General features: G+C 44.4%; 1 protein-coding gene across 1 annotated transcript in view; it reads right to left on the bottom strand.

The window, feature by feature from the left end:
- kcnq5a (potassium voltage-gated channel, KQT-like subfamily, member 5a) overlaps nt 1-21,464 on the bottom strand; it is a 91,015-nt gene that overhangs the window by 26,658 nt on the left and 42,893 nt on the right. The window contains exon 2 of the mRNA XM_076743076.1: nt 985-1,075. Within this exon, the coding sequence (XP_076599191.1) occupies nt 985-1,075 (91 nt within the window). The remainder of the gene's footprint in view (nt 1-984; nt 1,076-21,464) is intronic.

A 21,464-nucleotide genomic window follows, 5' to 3' on the forward strand; every position in this document is an offset into this window, starting at 1 on the left:
TCACCACGCCATCAGATTCATGTTCCACCTCACTCAGGCCTTGCTGCACATGCATGAACCAAAATAGGAAGTGTGCTTGGAAATGCCCACACAGTCCAAGACCTGCAACGCTGCACTGGTTGTTGTGCTTGCATGATTAAAATAGATCCTCTCATCCAGCTCTCAGCGAGGAAGCGAAGTAGTTTTATTTCCCAAAATGTCAAACTATTCCCTTCAAGCATCGCCCAAATTACAAGAACAAAAATCCTTCTCTCTCCACAAACGATGGCCACATTAGTGCGGATAATTCACAGACCTTTGCAGATTACTTTGGAACGACTTTGCACCAAGAAATAGTCCCTATGACAATGGATCACTGCGTGTTGTGTGCATTACCCACAGCAACTCGGATCGTTTCTGTTCATTGCTTTTAGCAAAACAAACAAAATGCATTTCCTCTTTTTCTTTGGGTGGAGGCAGAAATTCAGAGACGAGAGTCTCAAAACCTGCACAAATGAAGACTGAACTGTCTTCAAGGCTGAGACTAGAGGTGAGGAAACTGTGATGAGACCCTGTGATGTCTCCATTTGTTTGTGCTTCATTGTTTTTTTTTTGTTTTGTTTTACTCTGACTGGTGTTTATCAGTGTCTGAGTCACAGACTGTTAACTTATATTGTAACGGTGTAATTTTGACTGTAAGTAGCAAGAGACCAACCATCACAGTTCATGACAGTGCTCAGAATGCACAATGAGCATCTCTGATGCAGACATGAGCGTCACTGAGCCTCGTACACACACATGCACACGCACACACTCGATGATGTTAATTTAACCATTTGACACCCTCATAATTTGTCACTGTCGAGTAATATGAACGTGATAAGCTCTCCCTGGGAGACGCCTCCTGATCGAGCACGCTTGTGTGAATGTGTGTGCTTGTGCATGAAGGTGTGTGGGTGTGTGTGTGTGTGTGTGTGTGTGTGTGTGTGTGTGTGTGTGTCCTACCAGGATGAGCAGGCAGTGTGAGGAGAATTCCTGGTGAGCAGGGATGGTGGAAAACACAGAGAGAACAAGACATCCAAACACCAGGATGAACCTGCGGAGACAAGACAAGACACACACGCACACAGAGAATTGCTTAAGTGAACCTGCAGGCTACAGAAGGATGTGATGACTCTACGTTAAGCAGGATTAGAGCTGTTAGGAGCATCATCAGGACCAGGACGAGCACCGTTAAAGCTCCAGGAAGCTGCTGTTACTGTGGCCATTCAGCTGATTCACACACTGTATGAATGGACCGAAGGCAAACAAATCCTCCTCACAGTAACATGACTTGAACAAGCAGTTGACACAGAGCTGCAGGCGATGATAACAGTGTGTGTGTGCGTGTGTGTGTGTACTGCTGTAGTCCAGTTATTCACTTAAAGCTGAAGAGGGAAGATTCACTCCTTTAAAGCAGTAATCTGCAGCTTCCTTGGCAGCCTCGCTGGCTCCATGTGCTCACTGCTGCCATGTTTTTAGTGCCCCTTCTGCCTGGCAACAGCCGTCTTCAGGTTGCCTTTCCGTCCGTCCCTTTCTTTTGAATGAGATTTCTCAGGAACGTGTTCGATGAATTTCTTCCAATTCGGCACAAACGTTCATTTGGACCCAAGGATGAGCTGTTAAAACTCGTATTTGGCCATGACAAAATTCCAAACAAACGTCTCAGACACTGTGCTGATTGAACAGATCATCTGGCGGGTTGAAGGTGCGCGTGAAGAGTCCATGTTTTACAGTTTGAGCCTCTCTGCAGAAACATCCTTATTTGCAGCACTGCAGTCACCAAAAGCTCATTAGTTTTACTGATAGTGAGCTTCAGGTGACTGTCGTTGCACCATGTGATGAAGCTCTCTATCAGGCCTTTGATGTGCTTCGCTGGTGGGCGGAGGCGTGCAGCCGTGAGGCAGAATACCATCACTTGGCAAAAGATTTCATATCCAAAGCAACTTATAGGTCTTATTCAGGGTCTTGCTTTAAGAGCCTACGAATACTCATCAGAGGCGAATGGAGCTTGACATATTACAAATAAAGAAGAAGAAGAAATAGCATCATCCTTGCTGTTAACAGTTTTCACTACTTCCTACTTCCTGTGTCAGGGTGCAGAACAGAGCCGATATCTCAAATCCTGGAAACGTCCAACCAAAACTACCATTGGTACATACCAGTGGAAGTAAGTGAGAAGATACGTACTTTGTAATTGAAGTTTCAGTGAACTGCAGGCATGATGCTTCTAGTAATACTGCAAATCGTATCAGGATTAAAGCAGAAGTTTGGAGCTACGATAACACTGATGCACTCACTATAAAACGTTTGGAGAGCCCTCAGAGCTCTCCTCATTGACTGACCCAAAATACCCCACCTCTGCTGCCCGCGAGGAGACCACTCAGTTCCTTGTAAGTCATATGGTAACTTGGTTAATGAGCAAGTACAAATTAAAATTCATGAGGAAGCTTCCAGGCAACACATGAACTGGATAGCAGCCCCGGCCTGCTGTTCTCTCTCTCTCGACTGTTTTTTTTTAAAGATGCCATCTGTCTTTCTGATATTTACTGTTTCCTCATCTCCGCAGACCTTTGAGTGTTTGTTGTCTGTGTACAGAATGTGCTCCAGCCTCGTCCCTCTCTCCTCTCCTTTCCAGAGCCCTGTCTGTCTGACTTTCTCTTTAGTTTTTCATGCTTTTGTCTCTCCTTCAGCCTCCCTTTTCCATCTCCTCTCTCTGGACTCCCTCACCATCACTGTCTTATTTGCTCTCCTGTATGATTAAAGCTGCCATTTATTTTCCACAGGATCCACGACGAATATGAAAGGTGGAGGTGTGTGCGTGCGTATGAAGAGTGTGTGTACCTGCAGCTGAGTTACTGCAGAGGAGGACTGATGGTTCCTGACATCCAGCCCACATCTGCCTCTGACACCGGCTCCCTCTTTAATAGCTCTTTACTGTCATGCAGATAGACGTACGGCACGGAGGGCGGATTTATAAACAGCATCCAGTTGCGGGAGTGAAGTTTGTGTGTGCACAACCACTTATCCTAACAAATAACCCCTTCACTCACATTTAAACAACTTCTCAACATGCACTCATGGAACAAGCGGCTAAGTGGACCTTGAGCAGGGACTGTTTTGTCCACTGCTGTTTGCAGAATCAAGAATGAACCGTCAAGCTCAAATTTTTAATATTTTGTGCACTTTTTCTTGATGTAAACATTAAAAAGAGACTACTTTTGCAAAAGCAGCATGGTCCGTTCGAAGCCGTCTTTATTTATAGGTTTGTCTTTGTCCATTTAAAGCTCTGCCGTGCCTCCCCCCTGACTTAATTACCGCTGTTCCAGTCCATGCACATGATTCATTTTGACATACGAAGAGGAAATGGAGGATAGGGTACCGGCAGGTGAAGCCACGAGCCACGCTGTGAGTGCAACTGAAGGACATGCTGCCATCCACTCGGCCACAGCGGGCAGTGAAAAGCCTGCATCCGCTACCTTTAAAAAAAATAATGAGTGGCTTCAAGCTGGGAAGTGAATGTTTTCCCCTGCTCACACATCTGTGTGGGGGTTTATCGCTCAGGCTTCAGCATATTTAAACAATCAAAAGATTACTGGCTTCCCACCTTCGAGTGTGGTCATTCAGATCAGGTGTAAACACTGATGTGGTCGGACAACACATCCCACAAACCACTTCTCTTTCTGCATAATCCGTCCCTCATAATGCAAGAACCCCACATATGCCATCCTGATACACGCATGTCAATTTTTTCTTCTGTGATCCGACCGAAGCTCGACTGGAACTGATCTCAGAATACCTTATTTTTCAGGTGCGTAAGTGGGCGCTGAACAGCCCACACTGCTATGCTATCATTTTTCAAAAAAGCACTGCTGGATTTGGGCTAAACTGGCAGTGCGAAAGGGCCCATGGAGGGGGTTTACAGGCTTTGGTGTTGTAGCAGTAAAAAGCAGAATACCAACTACTTCCTTCCATGGAAATAAAAAGTCTGCGACTCCTCGAGAACAAAGCAGAGTTCATGGATCGTGTGGATAACAGACATTAAACCAAAAGCTGTGCAGTGAGGCTCTCCATGTCTGCCAATCAGAAACCTTCCAGATTCACAGCTTTAGCTGGAAACACGCCTTTAAAGGTGCCTGTGCAGTCAGTGTAATTGTTAAGCTGAGTGAGCAAACTTATTCAAGAGTGCAAAGAAATGGTGAAAACAGAACTGGCAATAAAAATTGATTTATAAGGTAAATTTTGCAGCAAACTGAATTTTCCTGACTTTTCTTTCCGACTTACAAACAGCAGACTTTTATGCATCCGCTGAACATCAGGGCACAAAGGAAATCACTCTTTTATGTGAGTGTGCATACAATTGTCAAGTTAATCATATTTGGAGAAAAGGTTTTTTTCTCAAGGTCTGAAAATAAAACGTCCAAGTATCATTTTTTTATTTCACTATTCACACTGCGGCAATTTCAGGCCTTGAGTGAAGAAATAAATAGTGGAAGAAGACAAGCCGAACACAAAAGCGTGTCCCTGAATGTGGGGAATGAAAAGAACGGAGCGTTACTCCTGCGTGTCCATTCATGTGAACTGTGAATGAATGGCTTCTGCAGCTTCCATTCAGAATCTACATGTATAACTGCAAACACACAGATTTTCTTTAACGGCACTAACAACACAGCCTGCAGTGACTTAGTGTCACATTCAAAATTATGTTTTCTATGGCAGCGTTTTTCCTTCTGAGGGAGCCACGTTCAATCGCCTGCCACAGCAGATCAGATGGTCCTCGACTATTGGGTGATGGTGGTCATCGAAGTGGATAAGATGTATTTTTACCCATTAAATCATTCCAGCATGCATTCAGCATATTATCAATATCACTTCATGCACACTACATCTTTTCCTTGCTGAATATCAATTGATGATGGAATTACTCAGCGGGTGCAAACAGGCAAAAAGAAGCTGCTATTGATTGACGGGAGCACGATGACACAAGTGATCAATAACGCGTTCACATGGATCAGTCCCTCGGTGAATTAGCCGCTTGATCAGTCATTCACAGAGGTGAACTGCTGACACCAACAGCTGTGTGGTCATGTGTGAGGAAGATGAGGGCGTGAAGGCATGGATTTAAGGCAGCACTGTCATTCAAATAGTTCATACAGTCACAACCAGTCAGCCATAATACTAAGCTCACTCATTAACACCTTTGATTTGTTCTCAAACCTTAATGTCAAAACCACAACTGGTCGTTTTTGAGGTGAGTCAGGTTATGTGCTGGAACTATTTCTTGGCAAACAACAGTGCGGCGCAGTGATTTCACACAGCAAGGCGACGTAAACGACCAGCAGATTCACTGCACAGACTTCTGGGGGACAGTTCTTCTTCTTCTTTCTGTTTGTGTGTAGATAAAATAAACAACGTGCTAATTGATTCAAAGGTGCTGGGGGTTTGCAGACAGGCTAGCTGTTTCCACCTGCTTCCAGTCTTTATGCTAAGTCAATGGTGCTAGACTCGATCCAAAGCACAGACATGGGGGTGAGATTTATGTTCTTATCTAACTCTGAACAAAAAGGCGAGAAAGCCATTTTGCACAATAACAATAGTGACTTTAAATATAAATTTTTAATCCATAAAGCTCATAAAGTGCTTATGATGGAACATGGATCTCTACAATTTCTTCTCTATGCAAGCTCATTTAAGAGATCATGAACGGAAACTAAATTTCCCCAAAAGATGGCAAATCAGTCTCCAAACTTCAGCAGAAATGGAAGTTTTTTTCTTTTTTTCGGGGCTTAATATTTATGTGGGCTTCTTAAGTGCTCCACTCCAAATGCCAGTTAATTGCTTTTATTAAATATCTCAGCTGAGTGTTCGCCTGCTCTGTCGTCTGGATGTCAAACCAACTTCTGGCAAAACTGGTGCTTGACATCCTCAGCGGACTCTGGACAAGATGCAGGTGTAAGAGAGCCCCGCTTTGTTGCATACGGCAGAGACAAACTGCCTCTGACTTTATGCTGATGGATGACCCGAGGACCCGCAGACAAAACCATATACAGCCAAAAGGCTGCACGACTCCTCTGAAAAAAAGATGGCTGAAAAGCCTGAAGAGAGAGAGAGAGAGAGAGAGTGTGTGTGTGTGTGTGTGTGTGTGTGTGTGTGTGTGTGTGTGTGTGTGTGTGCATGTGTGCATGCGTGTCCAGCTCCCTGGTGGTTTGCAGCCTGGGCTCACACGATTCACATAGAAGCAGACAGAAGCAGCAGGTGCACGGCTCACTGAAAATGGAGCGATTCCAATTCACAGAAATTGGAAAAGTGTTTCTTCTTGGACTGTAATAAAACCTCCTGTTTTAAGTGTTTTATTTAGCAATTTTTTTTTCAAACAAATATGTAAAAATGTGGCAAAATTTGTCACATGATCCTTTCATTGTGAAGGTGGTTGGTCTGATCACTGATGTGCACGAATGTCCTCCGGTTTGAGGAGAGAAGGTCGGTCTTAATCAATAAATCCTACAGAGGGGACGTGACTTGAACGTCCGCTGAAGCGTCCTCTCCACCGGAGAGTGGCCGATGAAATCATCAGATCTGTGTGGAGCGATGAGGAGGCCGTGACCTTCCTCAGATTAATACATGAAACAAACATAAAGGCCTCATTTCCATCATGTTACATTGATTTCCACTGTCTGACGTTTGACTGGCGCTCTTTTAATCACGTTGTTGCATCTTGACTGGTTAATTAGTGCCATCTCAATGCGTTCAACCCCAATACTGCGCTGCTGAAACTGCTGACCTCAGCATTTTCAAAACGATGTGTGGAATAATTAAACATGCCAAATTAGCAAAATTTGGGGAGAGAGAACACCGCGACAAAAACAAAACAAAGAGTGAGTCTTGTTTACACTGACCGGGCCAATAAAAAACAAACAAATAAATAAACACATGCAGCCAATTGCACACATCTTCAAAGACATTATTTGACTTCTTCATGTGGATAATAAATTGCCTCTCAGACGTCACGTCAAAGTGGAAGATGATTCAAATCATCAGGCTTTCAGCAGAATGTGTGACTGTGTTACTGTGTGTGTGTGTGTGTGTGTGTGTGTATGTGTGTGTGTGACTGCACATCGACACCTGTGCAAGGTATCCTGAAGCTCATAAATTGATCTAAATTGTGTAAGTGTGCAGCACGCACACATAAATATGAACAAGTATGTTTATGATAAAAAGGAGGAACACTATAAAAGAGGGCACGTGTTCTCTGTGTGTTTATATGAAATAAGCATCTGAGAGTGGGAAGGAGAAAAAGTGTGTGTGTGTGTGTGTGTGCGTGTGTCTGTGTGTGTGTGAGACAGATTGGGTACACGAGAGGTCACGGTTTTCCACACAATACAGTCTGGTATCATTATCTATTTCCTTCTTTCTTTCTGTGCCAACCATGCATACCCTTTCAATCAAGACGGAGGGAGGGAACGGAAACAGAGAGCGAAAGATTGAAAGAGAAAAAGAGAAACCGAGAGAGTCAGTGAGGACAGTTGCTTTGGATAAGTGGATGAGTAAATGACTCATCACGTCAAGGCAACAGAACAAAAGAAATGATGGAGGGTACAAAAGGAGAGAGGAGGCTCTGAAAAGAGAAGAGGAGCAGCACAGACCTCCACGCTGGCACGAAGACCTGCTCAGATTCTGCACCTTCACATTAGGGTCCGGGTCCACCTCGACCCAGCCCAAGAATCCCATCAGAACAAGTGTCGACACCAAAGTTTGAACCACAGATCCTCATAAACAAATCTGCATATTATTTCTAATTATAACTATTAATTATTAAGTTGGAAAATGTACAAATGTGGTGGGAAAGCAGGCGGTTCTCATGAGTGCAGCTATAAGCTAGCATAAAGTACTCAAGTGAAGTAAAAGCCCCTCCGAATTGTACTTAATTATAGTATTGAGCGAATGTACTTGGCTGTTTCCGCCCCTGAACATGACTGAACGTTACAGGAGAGGTGAGTTCAGCAGGTTCTCCTGGGTGAAAGCAGCCGAGCAGAGGTTGTAACGGGAAGACAAAGACTGAGCTCAGCTATAAATAACGCTTCTCCTTCTAGGAAAGGCTCAACAGATCGGTGCATAAAAAAAATAAAACAAGGAAAAGAAAGAAGAAGAGCGAGATCAAGAAAGAGATGACAAGCTGAGAGAGAGCACACCGAGCACAGTCGGACTCCTTTAAAGTTTCTCTTTGGAGTTTCTCTCATGACGACGGCTTTCACCGCATCGATCGTGCTTTTAGGTTTTAATCAGTGGCTGTTGTGTGTGTATGTGTGTGTGTGTGTTTGTGTGTGTGTGAGAGAGAGAGAGACAGTGGGCACAAGCACTTTGCTATCTATCGGGGATCTTTTCCAGTACAGACCGACCGTGTAGGGATGGGGACCATGGGGACCAAACTCGATTCTAATGAGGCTTCATGTCATCTCTGGGGTCCTGGTTCGGGTTCGGATCAGGTTAAGGTTCGGGTTCATAATGTATACGTATCAGGACTGTTGCCACAGTAATCTGCATATACTGTGATTTTGTTGGTCTGTTCTGAGCAGTTGTTCTGTCTGTCTGTCCCGGGAGAGGGACCCCTCCTCTGTGACCTATTCTCCCATTAAAAAGGCTTTTTTGAGGGGAACCAAACCAGAGGGTGTCGTGCACCCAACGGATTTCTGACCTTGGTTCAAGTTAGGTTTAGGGTTAAGCTGTCCACAGTGAATGGAAGTCAATGCAATGTCCTAACAAGGGTGTGTGTGTGTGTGTGTGTGTACCTCTCATTCTGTCACATTGTGATTTTCAGACATATTTGATGCAAGAAGGAGAGTTGAGTGAAAGCACACTGGTAGATAAAGAGAAGAAAAGGAGAGGATAAAAAGGGGTGAGATGGGGGGGGGGGTGAGAGGGATGGAGCCAGGTCGACTCCCTGCCAGCGGTCTATTAGTTAATCCTTGTGTTTATCCAGTCGAGTGCAGTATCTTACCTGATGACGGCAGCGATAAAACATACGGTTTTATTTCTAAGCAACTACTTGACCAAACAGACCCGGGCCAAGGACACAACGCTGCACAGGCCAGCTCTCTCTGCTCGCTCTCTGCTCGCTTCTCAAAGGGTTTTCTCCACCAATAGAAAAGCTCAACTATAATAACAGTCATTCTTGAATTCACCTCGGAAGCTTCAAAGAGCCGGGCCGGCCGGAGGTGCAAGGAATTTAATGTCTTGCTTAAGGCAGCTTCAGAGAGGCGAATCTGTGCTGATGCAAAGGCTTGAGCCGCGGCTGAAGGCTCACGGCTCCACTCGTTATGCCGACCTGTTGCTCTTAAAGCTACAGTACGGAACTTTTTATTTTGATGCAAATGTAGGACTTGACTTCCTCTTCCTTAGTTGGTCAATTTTTTTTTTCATGTTCAATTTAAGCTCTGTACTTTTAAGAAACGACAACACCAACAGCAGCCGTGCTTCCATCAAGGTGCTTTTATGCACATTTTGAAATATCGCATTTGAAAAGCTTGATTGAAACGACAAATTTGAAAAAAAAAACATCCTCAATTTCGCAAAAAAGTTTTTCCACTCGCTTGAGGGGGTTGTTGCCATTTTTGAAAGACTGTAATGGGAGATGGAAACAGCTTCTGCTGAATACGGGTCAGCTGTTTCCACTACAAAACCAAAGAAGAAGAAGAAGAAGCTGTTTCCGCTGACTCGTGTTGTTTCCGGTTTTCATCATTCTTCTTCTTCTACTCTGTTTATTATAGCATACATAATGTGGCTTATACCACCAACTTCTAACAACACTGCTTTGTGTAATCCAGTTTATTCGCTCCCAGCCAGTTTACGGAAACGCGTCTAATTCGTATTTTCTTTGTTTTTTCCTTCTTGTGACATTTCAAAATGTTGCTCGATAACAGATGAAAACACAGCTGATGAGAAACGTCTTATCCACTGCTGTCCTTTCATCTCGTCCCAGAGAACAGCTTCACAGCTGGCCTCGTGACAAGATTAACAACTGTTGTTCACACAGACAAGTGGTTTCAACGAGCGTGATCACGACCTCACAGGGGTTAAATACCTGAGACCCCAGCAGCCACTCACAACTGAAGAATCCTCTTGGATGAGAGACGTTTTCAAGTTTCTACAACTACGTGCAGCTGTCCTTGATTCAACCCTCCTCGGTTAACCGTGACCTCGATGACGAAGATCCAAGGCAACATTTTCTACATTTCAATTTGACCAATGCTTTCGTTTCTTTATTTAGCTTCCTCTGTACTCGTCAAATCAAATCAACCCAACTCAGTAAATCACGTCTACTCAGAAAAAAACAAAACTCCAGCATCTGACTCCTCAGGACACAGCAGCCACATACAGCGAGTGAACCACACAGTGAGAAGAAGCAGCAAAGTTTCAGTGGTCGGTGCAGGTTCAGGCAGCAATAAAAATGTTTGCTATCATTATAATTATTATTAAAAAGTCATTAAATAAGTTTACGGTTTCTGGAGAGGATGGAGGCAGAGGTGCAATATACAGTAAATGCTCTCATTTCTGCCTTCTGTAAGGATTTTACAATGTATACCTTTAGAGATAAAACCAATGTGCTTACTTTGCAGCTCCCCATTCCCATAATTAAGTCTAAATCTTAACAAAAAATTGATGACGGCAAAAGAAAAAGTTTAATGCTGCAAGCTAAGCTGACTCAAAGGCATCACAAAGTGTAAAACACACCCACACAGAGCAGCAGAGAGCGACTCAAAGCCACAACGTCAGGCGCTGACGACATGTGTGAAGATGACTCGCGACCAGAATGTCAGCTTAAGAAGCAGCTGTTTGCTTTCTTATCCCACATCTGAGCCGTGCGATCGCAGCGAGGAGGGATGGAGGGAGAGAGGGAGGTTTGGGAGAGGGCTACGGAGAGAAAGAAAGAGCCGGACAGCAGCCAATTTTCCATGATGTGGGATGCACCGAGGATGGGCGACGGGTGCAAGAGTCGGAAAGCTTTTAGCGTGTCTGTGTCTGTGTGTGTGTGTGTGTGTGTGTGTGTGTGTGTGTGTGTGTGTGAGATCTCACTAACTAGACGCAGATTGACATACTGTTGACGAAAGCCAACAGCTAACAGGGTTCACAAAAACACGGGCTCACCAGCACACATGCACGCACACGCAAACATACATCAGATTCCTATCAGCACCCATCTCAGCTCTAATATCACTCCAAGACTCCTGTTCAGAGTGCTGCTCAGCAGATGTCAGAGGCAGACGGAGACGGAGACGGAGGGAGGCAGAAGGAGGAGAAGAGGAGACACTGGGTCTGAAATTCTAAATGTATGGAGTTATTAGTTTATATTAATGTAGAGCAAACCAAGCCGAAGACGAAAGATCAAATGTTAAAATCACCAAAAGACGGCCGCGCTGACGGGGCGTGGAGGGGAGGCGGCTCAGCTTCTGTGCCTCCTTTTCCTTCAGCTTCACATCAAACGGCTTTTATTGTTTGAGAAATCAGCCTGTGCGTAAACACAGTCTTATCCAAATCAGACCTCCGAGCCAAGTGAATTAGAGGCATAACTCCGCATTTGCTGCAGTTTAAGACCTGAAGTTACCTACTTTGCAACGAGCTCGGTGCTGGCTGTGCGAATGCAGCAGATAAACTTTGCCCCTTCCTCTTGCTGTGCTCTAAATGGTGCCATTTTCCACTTAGCTTAGCCAGCAGTATTGCGCCACTTATGATAGAAGGCATTACACCTTTTGTGTTTTAGGAAATCCACTGGGCTTAGCGGGCAGCCTTGATTAATGCCACTTAACTGCGAGCTAGCAGCGAGTGCACGGAGGCTCATAACTCAGGACTCGCCAGTACAATCCAAAGAGAGCTGTGATTGAACGGGTGCAATGCCTGTGCAGCTAATTGAGCTCAGTTAAGCCAAGACCAAAATGTGGTTTGTCAGAAGTCTATTCTTGCTTTTTGTCTGTATTTTGGGAAGTTGTGAAGCTAGGATGTATTTGAAGCTAATTCGGAAAGCTTGTTTACTCGCTTGGCAGGGGTTGAATAAACCAGTATTTTCTTTAATATTTTAATTAGGGTGCACTTGCTTTAGTTTGTGTGCAGTGTCCTCAGACTGGAGGCGAAGAAAATGTCTGTTTCAGTAAGTACATGTTAAATTTGAGCATTTGAAAGCACCATTTTTCCCTATGAGTCAGGGCCAGTATGAATTATCTTAATGCACAGTGAACGCGAGCAGCAAGGGGATACTGAAGATTTGGTATTTTAAAGAGAAGTCAATTAATTCTTTGTTAAATCTATGCAGCACTGCACACAGTGTCGCACCAGTCTTTCTTATTGTTCTTGCAATCGTCTGCTCTTTGTGAAAACACTTTTTCATGCTGCTCAATTAAAGAGGAACTCCATTGATTTTACACATTCAGTTCACAGGTCTTGGGGAATACTCCGGCATACGTGATAAAGGCTTCATAAATCACTGTGAGGCTCCAGATGGAGTTGTTGGGTCTGAAGACTACAAGTTTGCGAACAAAAAAATCAGGAGGTGTGGAGCTGAAAAGAAGTGAGTTCAGCAGACCTCTGTCTGCCGGACCTCTGACCGAACTGTCGCCGCTTGAGTTGTATTCTGGGTAATGCAGTGGCCAGATATGGAAGATGAATGCATTGAACGGTTAGAGAGCTAAACCATGACATACAGTCAGGTTAGAGGACATTTCGGTGCATTTTATGATTTTATTAACAGTAGAGAGATGGCAGGAAATGAAGATTCAAACTAGGCCGGGCTCCTTGGCCTGAACCACCATAGTACCACATGGTCTACATTTTAATTGGCCCACACGTACCCACAAACTACTCGTTCATTCAGCACTTCGTCCACTGTGAAACCGAGCTCGTCTTTCTTCTGTCTCAGTCACTTTTCATGCACATCCATGTGCATTTCAAGACATCTTCCCCCTTTCAATGATTTCAAAAACTATATAGTGACTAACAGGGAGACGACAGCGTAATGAGACAGTCTGACATGACAACCTTTCCTCACACGAAGAGAAAACTAAACAAGCATCACACGAGTCAAGGAAAAACAGAAAACATGTCAAGAGCTGTGTGTAAAAGCAGTGCTGAGGATGAGAGGCTCGAACGTACTGCGGCGCTCCGAATGAGGGAATTAGAGGGGTGAAGCTGTGCTGCTGAGCTGCTTTGGTGGAGTAGAGTCAGCTCATTAGGCCAACAGATGGCTGACTGGTTCCCTAAGCACAGAGACAGGGCAACTTAACTGGAGACGGGCTGACTCAGCGCTGCTTATGGCAATGTAAGTGTGAGCCTATACTATATGTGCCGCTCATGAATTTGCTGTTGTTGTACACTGAGTCTGGGCCTCAATCAAGTGCGTCAGCGCATACGTCGGCCCACGCAGCTCCATCTGCCGCGCTGCCTCCTGGCCTCTGACTGGTTAGGTTACAAGTTTTAAATGGAAAAGGAGGAACGTTTTTAGGGTAAAACGTGTAATCTGCTTCTTCAATTTTGCGTCTTTTTGTGGTTCTTTTCCTTTCCTGAGGTCCAGGCTTGGTGAAGGTTAAAGGGATGATGAGGTGTCCGTGTGAAAAAGTCTGACTGACGCTGCAGGTACCAAATCTACGTCAGCAGCCAGGGCATCTTAATACTTTTTAAGACCTTTTCATGACCTTTTCAAACCAAATTTAAAACTGATTTTTGGACAAATCTCCTTTTCTTATTCAAGCTTTGCAGGTAAGTATAAAGGTGGGTTTTATATAGAAATATGGACTTCCATGCAAAGAGCTTCACTCATTTTGGCAAGAGGAAATGAAAGGATGGGTGAATGAAATATCAGAAGAAAACTACTCGAAGGAGAAGGTGGAGTGCTGACTGGCTTTGAATGCCTCCATCGTTGGTGCTCAGCTCTCATTACTGTACATATATTTTTGCAAACACTTCACTTGTCTGACGATCAGTGGGACCTGCTCAGTGACGCCTTCTCGCTCTAATTTTCAACTAACGAGGTTTGAGAGTGATTCGTTCCCGGTTACCTGCTGCTGCGGCTGCTCACAGGAGAAAACACACCATGTGCTCCAGAAGATTTTACTCAGGGAAACTGCATTAACGGCCTTTTCATTTCATTTGATTTTAATTAGAAACTCTCAGGAGCAATTTCAAAAATCCACTGAAATAATCAGTAAATGTTTTCTTATGAACCCAGATTCTAAAAAGCTGGGACACTGTGTAAGACATCAATAAAACAGGGTGTGATCTCAACTTTCTAGGAATCAGGGTTGTAATACCTCTGTCATTTTAAGGCCTTTATCACGTCTCTGTGTTCTTTTTGATTCCATAAATGTGACTGTTTGAGCAACAAATCAAACACAGATGTCAACACTAAATAACAAAATGCCTGCATTTTACCAATTTGGGGATGAGTTATTGTGGAGGCAAATATATGATGCTTCAAAGCACCCTGAAGAGAAGCTGAGAGGGCTTAATAAGGAATAAGAGGCCTGAAAAAGGAGGAAGAGAGAGTAAGAGATACTTAGAGGGAATGAAAGTTGGACAGAAAAAAAAAAAAAACAAAGACAAAGAGGAAGAAGGAGATTTTCCCCATTTCCAGTCTGGTGGAAATGGGACGCAGTCTGCCTGCAGGCCACAAAGAAATCAGCTATACCTCCTGTTATTGTCTCCTTTGTCTCTCTTTTTCCAGAACAAACCAAAAGAAAACACACCAAGAGAGCCGTGTGTGTTTGACGGAGCCACACAAACAATGCACACTTCAAAATACTGTTAACCGTTTGGGAGGGAAGCAAACGCACAGATCTGTGTGACTGCTTACAAAGGACTGTTAGCTAGCTTGACATACAGAGTCGTATGCATACATCACATTTGTGAATAAATTTAAATTTACTAGCTGTGTTCTGTGTTTGGCAGAAATCTGTTCACACTGGGGGAGTGAAGTGGAGGAGCTGATGAGAAGGAGAGGTGGAGGAAACACTGCCTTCCTCACCATTAGTGGCAGACAAAAGAGGACTGATGTGCAACTGGAGGAAAATAGAGCACTCTGTTTCCTGAATGCATGCTGGACTCCATATATCTATGCTGCTATTGGCTCTTTGGTGAAATAGAGGCTGGCAGGTCATGCTGACTGCATGACTCCGGCCTGCACAGGATCACTGCTGTAAGAGCAAAGAGGCAAACTGCAACCGTTTTTCACCAGTTAGCTGAGGAAGCACACGCAGCTGCAGACACAGTCACCTGAACAGTCTGATGAACGTAACTCAAACTAAAAGCTTCAGATGGGCGATAATTTGAGTGAAGAAGCATAAAAATGAAAATAAAAAAGTCAAAATCGCGACTGAGCTACGACCCACTGAAGAAAGTACTGCAGTATTTATATATTTGAAGTACTATGAAGTGTGTGTCGAGCTCAACACTCCTGGATGCTGTCTAAGTTACTGCTAAAGCAAACCAATCACTTCCTGCTGCAGCTTCACATTAAAAGCATTTTCCTGGCTCCTGCTCACAGGACATGCAGTGTGCTGGGCAGTGAGCTTTGTGCTATTGTTCTTTAAAAATGGATTTTTAATTGAAATACTGCAGAGAGCAATGGAAGAAGAAGGAGCAGCTCGGTGGGCTGCTAAATAAAGGCTGCGCACCTCCAGCTTCTTAGCGAGGTAACAAACTCCCATCGCCGCAAAATCAACCACGACTGATTTTCACGTCGCTGCAGCGTTATTGATGCTATATGCACGATGTGAAAGTGAGAAGGCGCTGAATGCATAACGCTGTGAGGATTATTACTGGAACGGGATCGGACAGAAGGAAAACAGCACTCAGAAATACAAAGCAAAAGAAGGGGAAAGTGTGCGGCTAGAGCCAACATCTTAACAAGCAGCAGAAATGCAGACATTCCAACAGCGAGGAAAAGATGGAATTCTGGGAATGTCCTAATCAGCCAAGCTGATGGTCTCCAGATAAGACGGATAATCAGTGATAGGGACAAATGGCTGTTTGCTGATGGAGGGAGATGGGAGAAACGTGTGCCCCAATGACACCCATTTAACCAGATCAAAAGCTCTGGATGGGAACCCTCAGACTGCTGTTTGATGTCTGATTGGAGGGGAAATTGTGGGCAATCTAATGTGTGCGGCTGTTTGTGTATAATGCGTTGAACATAGTTGTTTATGATTGAAGGCGTGTATCAATGACATGTGCACAATGTGTGTGTGTGTGTTTTGTGTGTGCATATGTGTAGCGCGTGCTCATGCTCTGCATAACAGCCTGCATCTGTTCCTATCCCGTCTCCCTGTGTGGTAAAGCCCGCCGCTACATCTGTGTGTACGCACACTCACATCTTTGGTATTGATTTGATATAATTAGCGAACGTGATTAAGCTGCTTAACACGATCAGTTGGTTCGAGTCTTAACATCACCTGGTTTCTCATATTCCCCAGGATGCAAACAACTTACTGTCGGACTGAACTATTTCTCACAGCTAGGAGGAGGACTGTCAGCAGAAAAGCTCCATTAAAGACGTCAGTGCTGCAGGAAACGCCAGGCTTTGGTGTCAGTTCGTTAAAATCAAAGTGAGGGCTGTGTGACTGTTGCCATTTGCACCAAGTTTAAAAGTCATCCATCACAGATGAGATGGAGAGCCCCATTTCAGCACCCACAGCGGCCTTGACGGACCAGAATGCAATGCAGTCACAACACTTGTGATTGTTGGTGCTGCCTCTTTCTCTCTGCTGCTCTCTACGTCAACACGTTCAGCTTCAGGCAACAAGACTTAAGCCTGGTTTAGGCTTCTGCGTCGCGTCAACCTCCAAAAAATCCTGACTACGCGTCGCGTCGACGCGTAGTGACGTGAACGTCGAGGACTGTGATTGGTCCGTTCAGAACGTAATTTTCGGTTCAGTCGCAGCCCTATGGTCGCAGCACAACAACACCGCCATTTTCAAAGTTTCTGTGGTGAGAGCTACAAGAAAAACTGGACCAAGCCGAAGAAAGAATTATCGAGGAGGTACGCAAGTACGACCACCTCTACAACTCCTCTTCGCGGCAGCAAGAGCCCCCCGAAACCATACAAAGACACAGCCGCACCCCCCTAGCGGCTTGGCGGTGAATTGCGGAGCAACGCGTTCCCTCGACACAGAACTACGAATGCTCAGTGACGGCGTAGGGTGTGCGCCGTAGGTACGGCGTCGCCGCGACGCTGAAGCCTAAACCAAGCTTAAAGCACAAACTTACTACAGTAGCTACAGGTGGGAGGGACAGGTGTATTTTTACACCAGACTGGAAATTTGAATAAATGTATATACAGTTTATACTGCATATAGTACATATAGGCAAAAACCTGCCAGGCTGTATTATGCACTGAACACTATAATTCATATTTATCAGTGGAAGTCTGTGTAAAAACTGTATTTCCCCCTTTAATAAGGTGCTTTTAAAGGGTGTATCTGTGTCTGAGTTTTGAGTTTTAGGGAGGATTAACGGCTCTCTCCTCACCGTGGACCCCTCCCGCAGCAGCTCGGTTGGCGTACTGGTGGAATAAAACACACTTTTAATCATCGAGACAGAAAGATGCCAGTAACAGAGACACAGAGGCACAGTGGACTTTACTTTTTCTGCTCTCTTCATGGATTTTCATGCTGCTTCATGATGGTGTGCTGCTTGTGAACTTCCCTTTTTATTTCTTTATTTATTTTTTTTGTGGGTGGGGGGTGGGGTGGTGGCTGAGTGTGCTGCTTTGCTCTGGCTGGTGTCTGCCCCCCCGTCTCTTGCCACACACACACACACACACACACACACACACACACACACACCTCCCACCCTGTCCCACAGGGCTCTGTCGCAGCCCAACATTATTCCAGCTGATTATTTGCCAATTCCCATCAAGAGCAGCCTGTGAGGCTCGTCCCCACCCTGATTAAAACGAACCACCGCGCACTGCAATGTCTTCAGTGTGTGTCTTTTTCCATCGAATCCTCGCTGCTTTCTTTAAGTTGTATTTTCACTCTTTTTCTATTTATCTACCTTAAACTTCTAGCTTGAATCGATCTCTGCAGGCTTCCTTTATCTCTTTTCCAGCCCTCCAGTCTTCTCTTCCTTACTCCTTCCTTTGTTTTGTTTCTTTCCATTTTTTACCATCTTTGTAATGGTTTCCACATCATCAGTTTGCTCTGGATTGTAACCGCCAACACGGTAAATAAACTTTAAAGAAAACAGACACAACCTTGTCTGGAAAAGGATGGCGGGGGCTCACAGAGTTTGGCCTGATTTCCTCGTATAATTTTATATCAATTAGAAACAACAAGACCAGTGGAAAACAAGAAGAGGGAGAGCGGCTGCTGATAGTTTGTGAATGCGACATGTGGCCTCTGCCGTTACTGCATGAGCCGCGAAAACGTCACAGTGAACTAACTCTGCAACAGTTTACCAATTGGTTGATTGACAGAAAATTCACATCAATTAATTAACCAAGCATTTTTGTCATTACACTCGTCAAAAAAAATTGAAAGAGCAATAAATAATGAATAAACACCGAAGCTTTGAGGTTAGTCGAGACATACGCTGGACTCTGAGGTGACGTTCTGAAGATGATTCACACAAACGGACCACATGCTGTGTGTGTGTGCATCATTTCAGTCTCTCTACAGTCCCGGCTGCTGGTGGTCTCCACAAACACACACAATCACACAGAAGTGCTGAAGTGCATTGCGGCCACATGCCTTTACGCTTGCGTCTGTGACTTAAGATGTGCCCAGCTGTTGCACACTGACAAGACTTCAGCCAGCAGCGTGTGTGCGTGCGTGTGCGCGCGTGCGTCCATGACTGCTTGCTATTTCCTGAGCTGTCTGTTGTGATAGCAAGTGCAGCTGCTTTCCTTTGCACATTTAAATACTGACTCCCGTGAGGCGGGAATATTAATGCTCCACTGGGTGTGTGCGCTTGTGGCCGTTTGTATTGGGACAACATGGGATTATGTGCCGCTCTGATGTGTGAGGCACGGTGGCACTGGTCTGACGTGTGCAGTCCCTCATTAGCCAAATGATGCTATCTTAGAAGTGATGCATCATTGCTACATAATGGAGGGCAACACACATTCAGTTAATCATATTTAATCATCTATTGACTAAATAGAGAGTTATGAAAGCTTTTTAGAGTGATACTGAAGTCTTAAGAGTTTTTCAATTGATTTCCCATCTTCAGGCATCCACTGGGTTCCATTAAAGTCAAATCCACTTGCATGCAGCGTCTCCACGTAATGACACGCTGTTAAGGCTTTGCCAAAGTGTGAAGTTTGTGCTGAGATGTACAACATGTTAGCAGTAATTTGAGTGCAGACTGGCAAAGCATCTACAAAACACTGACTTTCAGCAAACTGTCTGGGTTTTCACCAGGTGCCACTTGTGTAAAGACGTATTTTGGAACCATGAGGCTTCAGTGAGAAAGTGCTCAGTTTTCTAAGTGCGAGAGCAGATTATTTATCATTTTTGTAAAGAAGCACACCAGCATGAACGTCGCTCATCTGAAAGATCTCTGAACATAACTGAGACGAGCTCTGCATGACTACGCTTCTGCAGCCAGTGCAGTGAAACAAAGAGGAACTACATGAAGTAATCTTAACTATCGCAGCGCTTTCTTTACGTTGACTAATTTGAAAGCTAATCTTCCACGACACGAGCTCCATGCCAGAGTCTCTCACTGAGAGAAAAACAAAACCATCACTGAGTGAGGCACTTTTGGCTGAAATAACTTTATTAATAGCAGGACTTGGACCGTGACAGTGTTCTTTGAGATTGCCAAAAGAAGCAAGAGACAGAGAAGAAAAGTGTGTGTGTGTGTGTGTGTGTGAGTGTGTGTGTGTGTGTGTGTGTGTGTGTGTTGAACTGATAGAGAGAATCAGAGTAAAAGCGAGTTCAAGTCACACAGGAGGGAGAGTGAGAAGAAGCAGAGAAAAAAAGAGCGAGAGAGCGTGTGTGTGTGTGTGTGTGTGTGTGTGTGTGTGTGTGTGTGTGTGTGTGTGTGAGTGAGCACCCGGGATGTGCTTCTATGCACGTGTGCAGATTTACTCTTTGTGTGTTTGTGTATGCAAGCAAGGGATGGTTTGATCTTGTGTTGGAGTGTGTAAAGAGATTTTCCATCCATTAGGGTGGACGCACTCCCAGACACACACACACACACACACACACACACACACACACACACACACACACACACACAGAGTTGAAGGTGTCAGGATAGTCACTCCGAGACTTAAAACTCAACTATGTAAACTGACTGATTCCACAGTCTTTTGCATGATGCGTCAGGATGTGCTCGGGTGGGTGTTTTTGTGTGTTTATGCGTGGATGTGTGTGAAATGACCACTGACACCGAAGCAATGAGGGGTACTCACCTACTCATCACGCAGCAGGGAGCCCACATGGAGAACAAACAGCAGCAGAGAGCAAAAGAAAACAGAAGAGAGGAAGTTAGTACAATAAACCAGCAGTAAAATTCATGTCTTTCCTGTATCCTTGAGGCTCCTAAAGAAAGCCACGCTCACACAGGTCCAACACTTTGCTCAACGGCATCTTAAAGTAGTGAGGTTAATGAAGTTTTGAAGCCAATTCCCTTCTCCTGACAGATGCTCTACGTCAGTTTTAGGGTTTGAATTGCTGCCCATACACCGCTTTGTGCAAAACTGTGCATATTTCTAAACTGGTTTAATAAGTTTCTACATGATTAAAAAACAGATTGAACATAAACTAGAATTACAGCCTCACGGTTGTATGTCTCCTCCGTCAAGTCAAATTGCAGTTTACCTCCATGTCTGTCCAGATTCATAAAGGTATGAGGTGAAGAACTAGAGGGACAGACGGACAAACAGGAAAACATAATGCTGTCGCAGGTGCAGACGCAGAAAAACAAACCCTGTGGAGCTGCTTCACTTCTCAAAGCAGAGCTCTGCAAACATTTCACAGACTGACAACATGTAACGCTGTTGCTTAACTGTCACACGGTTGCATCATGAGCTCAGTTAATGAATTTCAGAGCTACAAAGAAGTTTTTATTTACGCTGCAAACTAGTCTGACTGCTGTTTGCGTTTCCTGTTTGTTCATTGTTTTAAGACTAAATTCTGCTTTTAATCGCAGTAAAATGTGATAATCAATCACACAATGACCATGACTGCACTCAGTACAGAGTACTTGTTCATTTCAGCATGCACTGACTGAAGCTTATGACGCCCTGATGCATGTTTTCTTATGTTTTCTGCTTACAAATATGAACTACATGCCAAAATATAAATTCAGAAATTTAAGTGTATTAAATGATTTCACTCTCTAAAAGCAGACAAGTGAGAAAATAAAGCTTGGACAAATGAATCATCTTATTTCCCAGCTTGATGACTCATGTGAAGGTGTTCATAGCTAGATTAGAAAGGGTTCACAGAGCCAGTTCG

This window comes from Chaetodon auriga, chromosome 11 (genome assembly GCF_051107435.1).
Source record: "Chaetodon auriga isolate fChaAug3 chromosome 11, fChaAug3.hap1, whole genome shotgun sequence".
NCBI classification, from domain to species: domain Eukaryota; kingdom Metazoa; phylum Chordata; class Actinopteri; order Chaetodontiformes; family Chaetodontidae; genus Chaetodon; species Chaetodon auriga.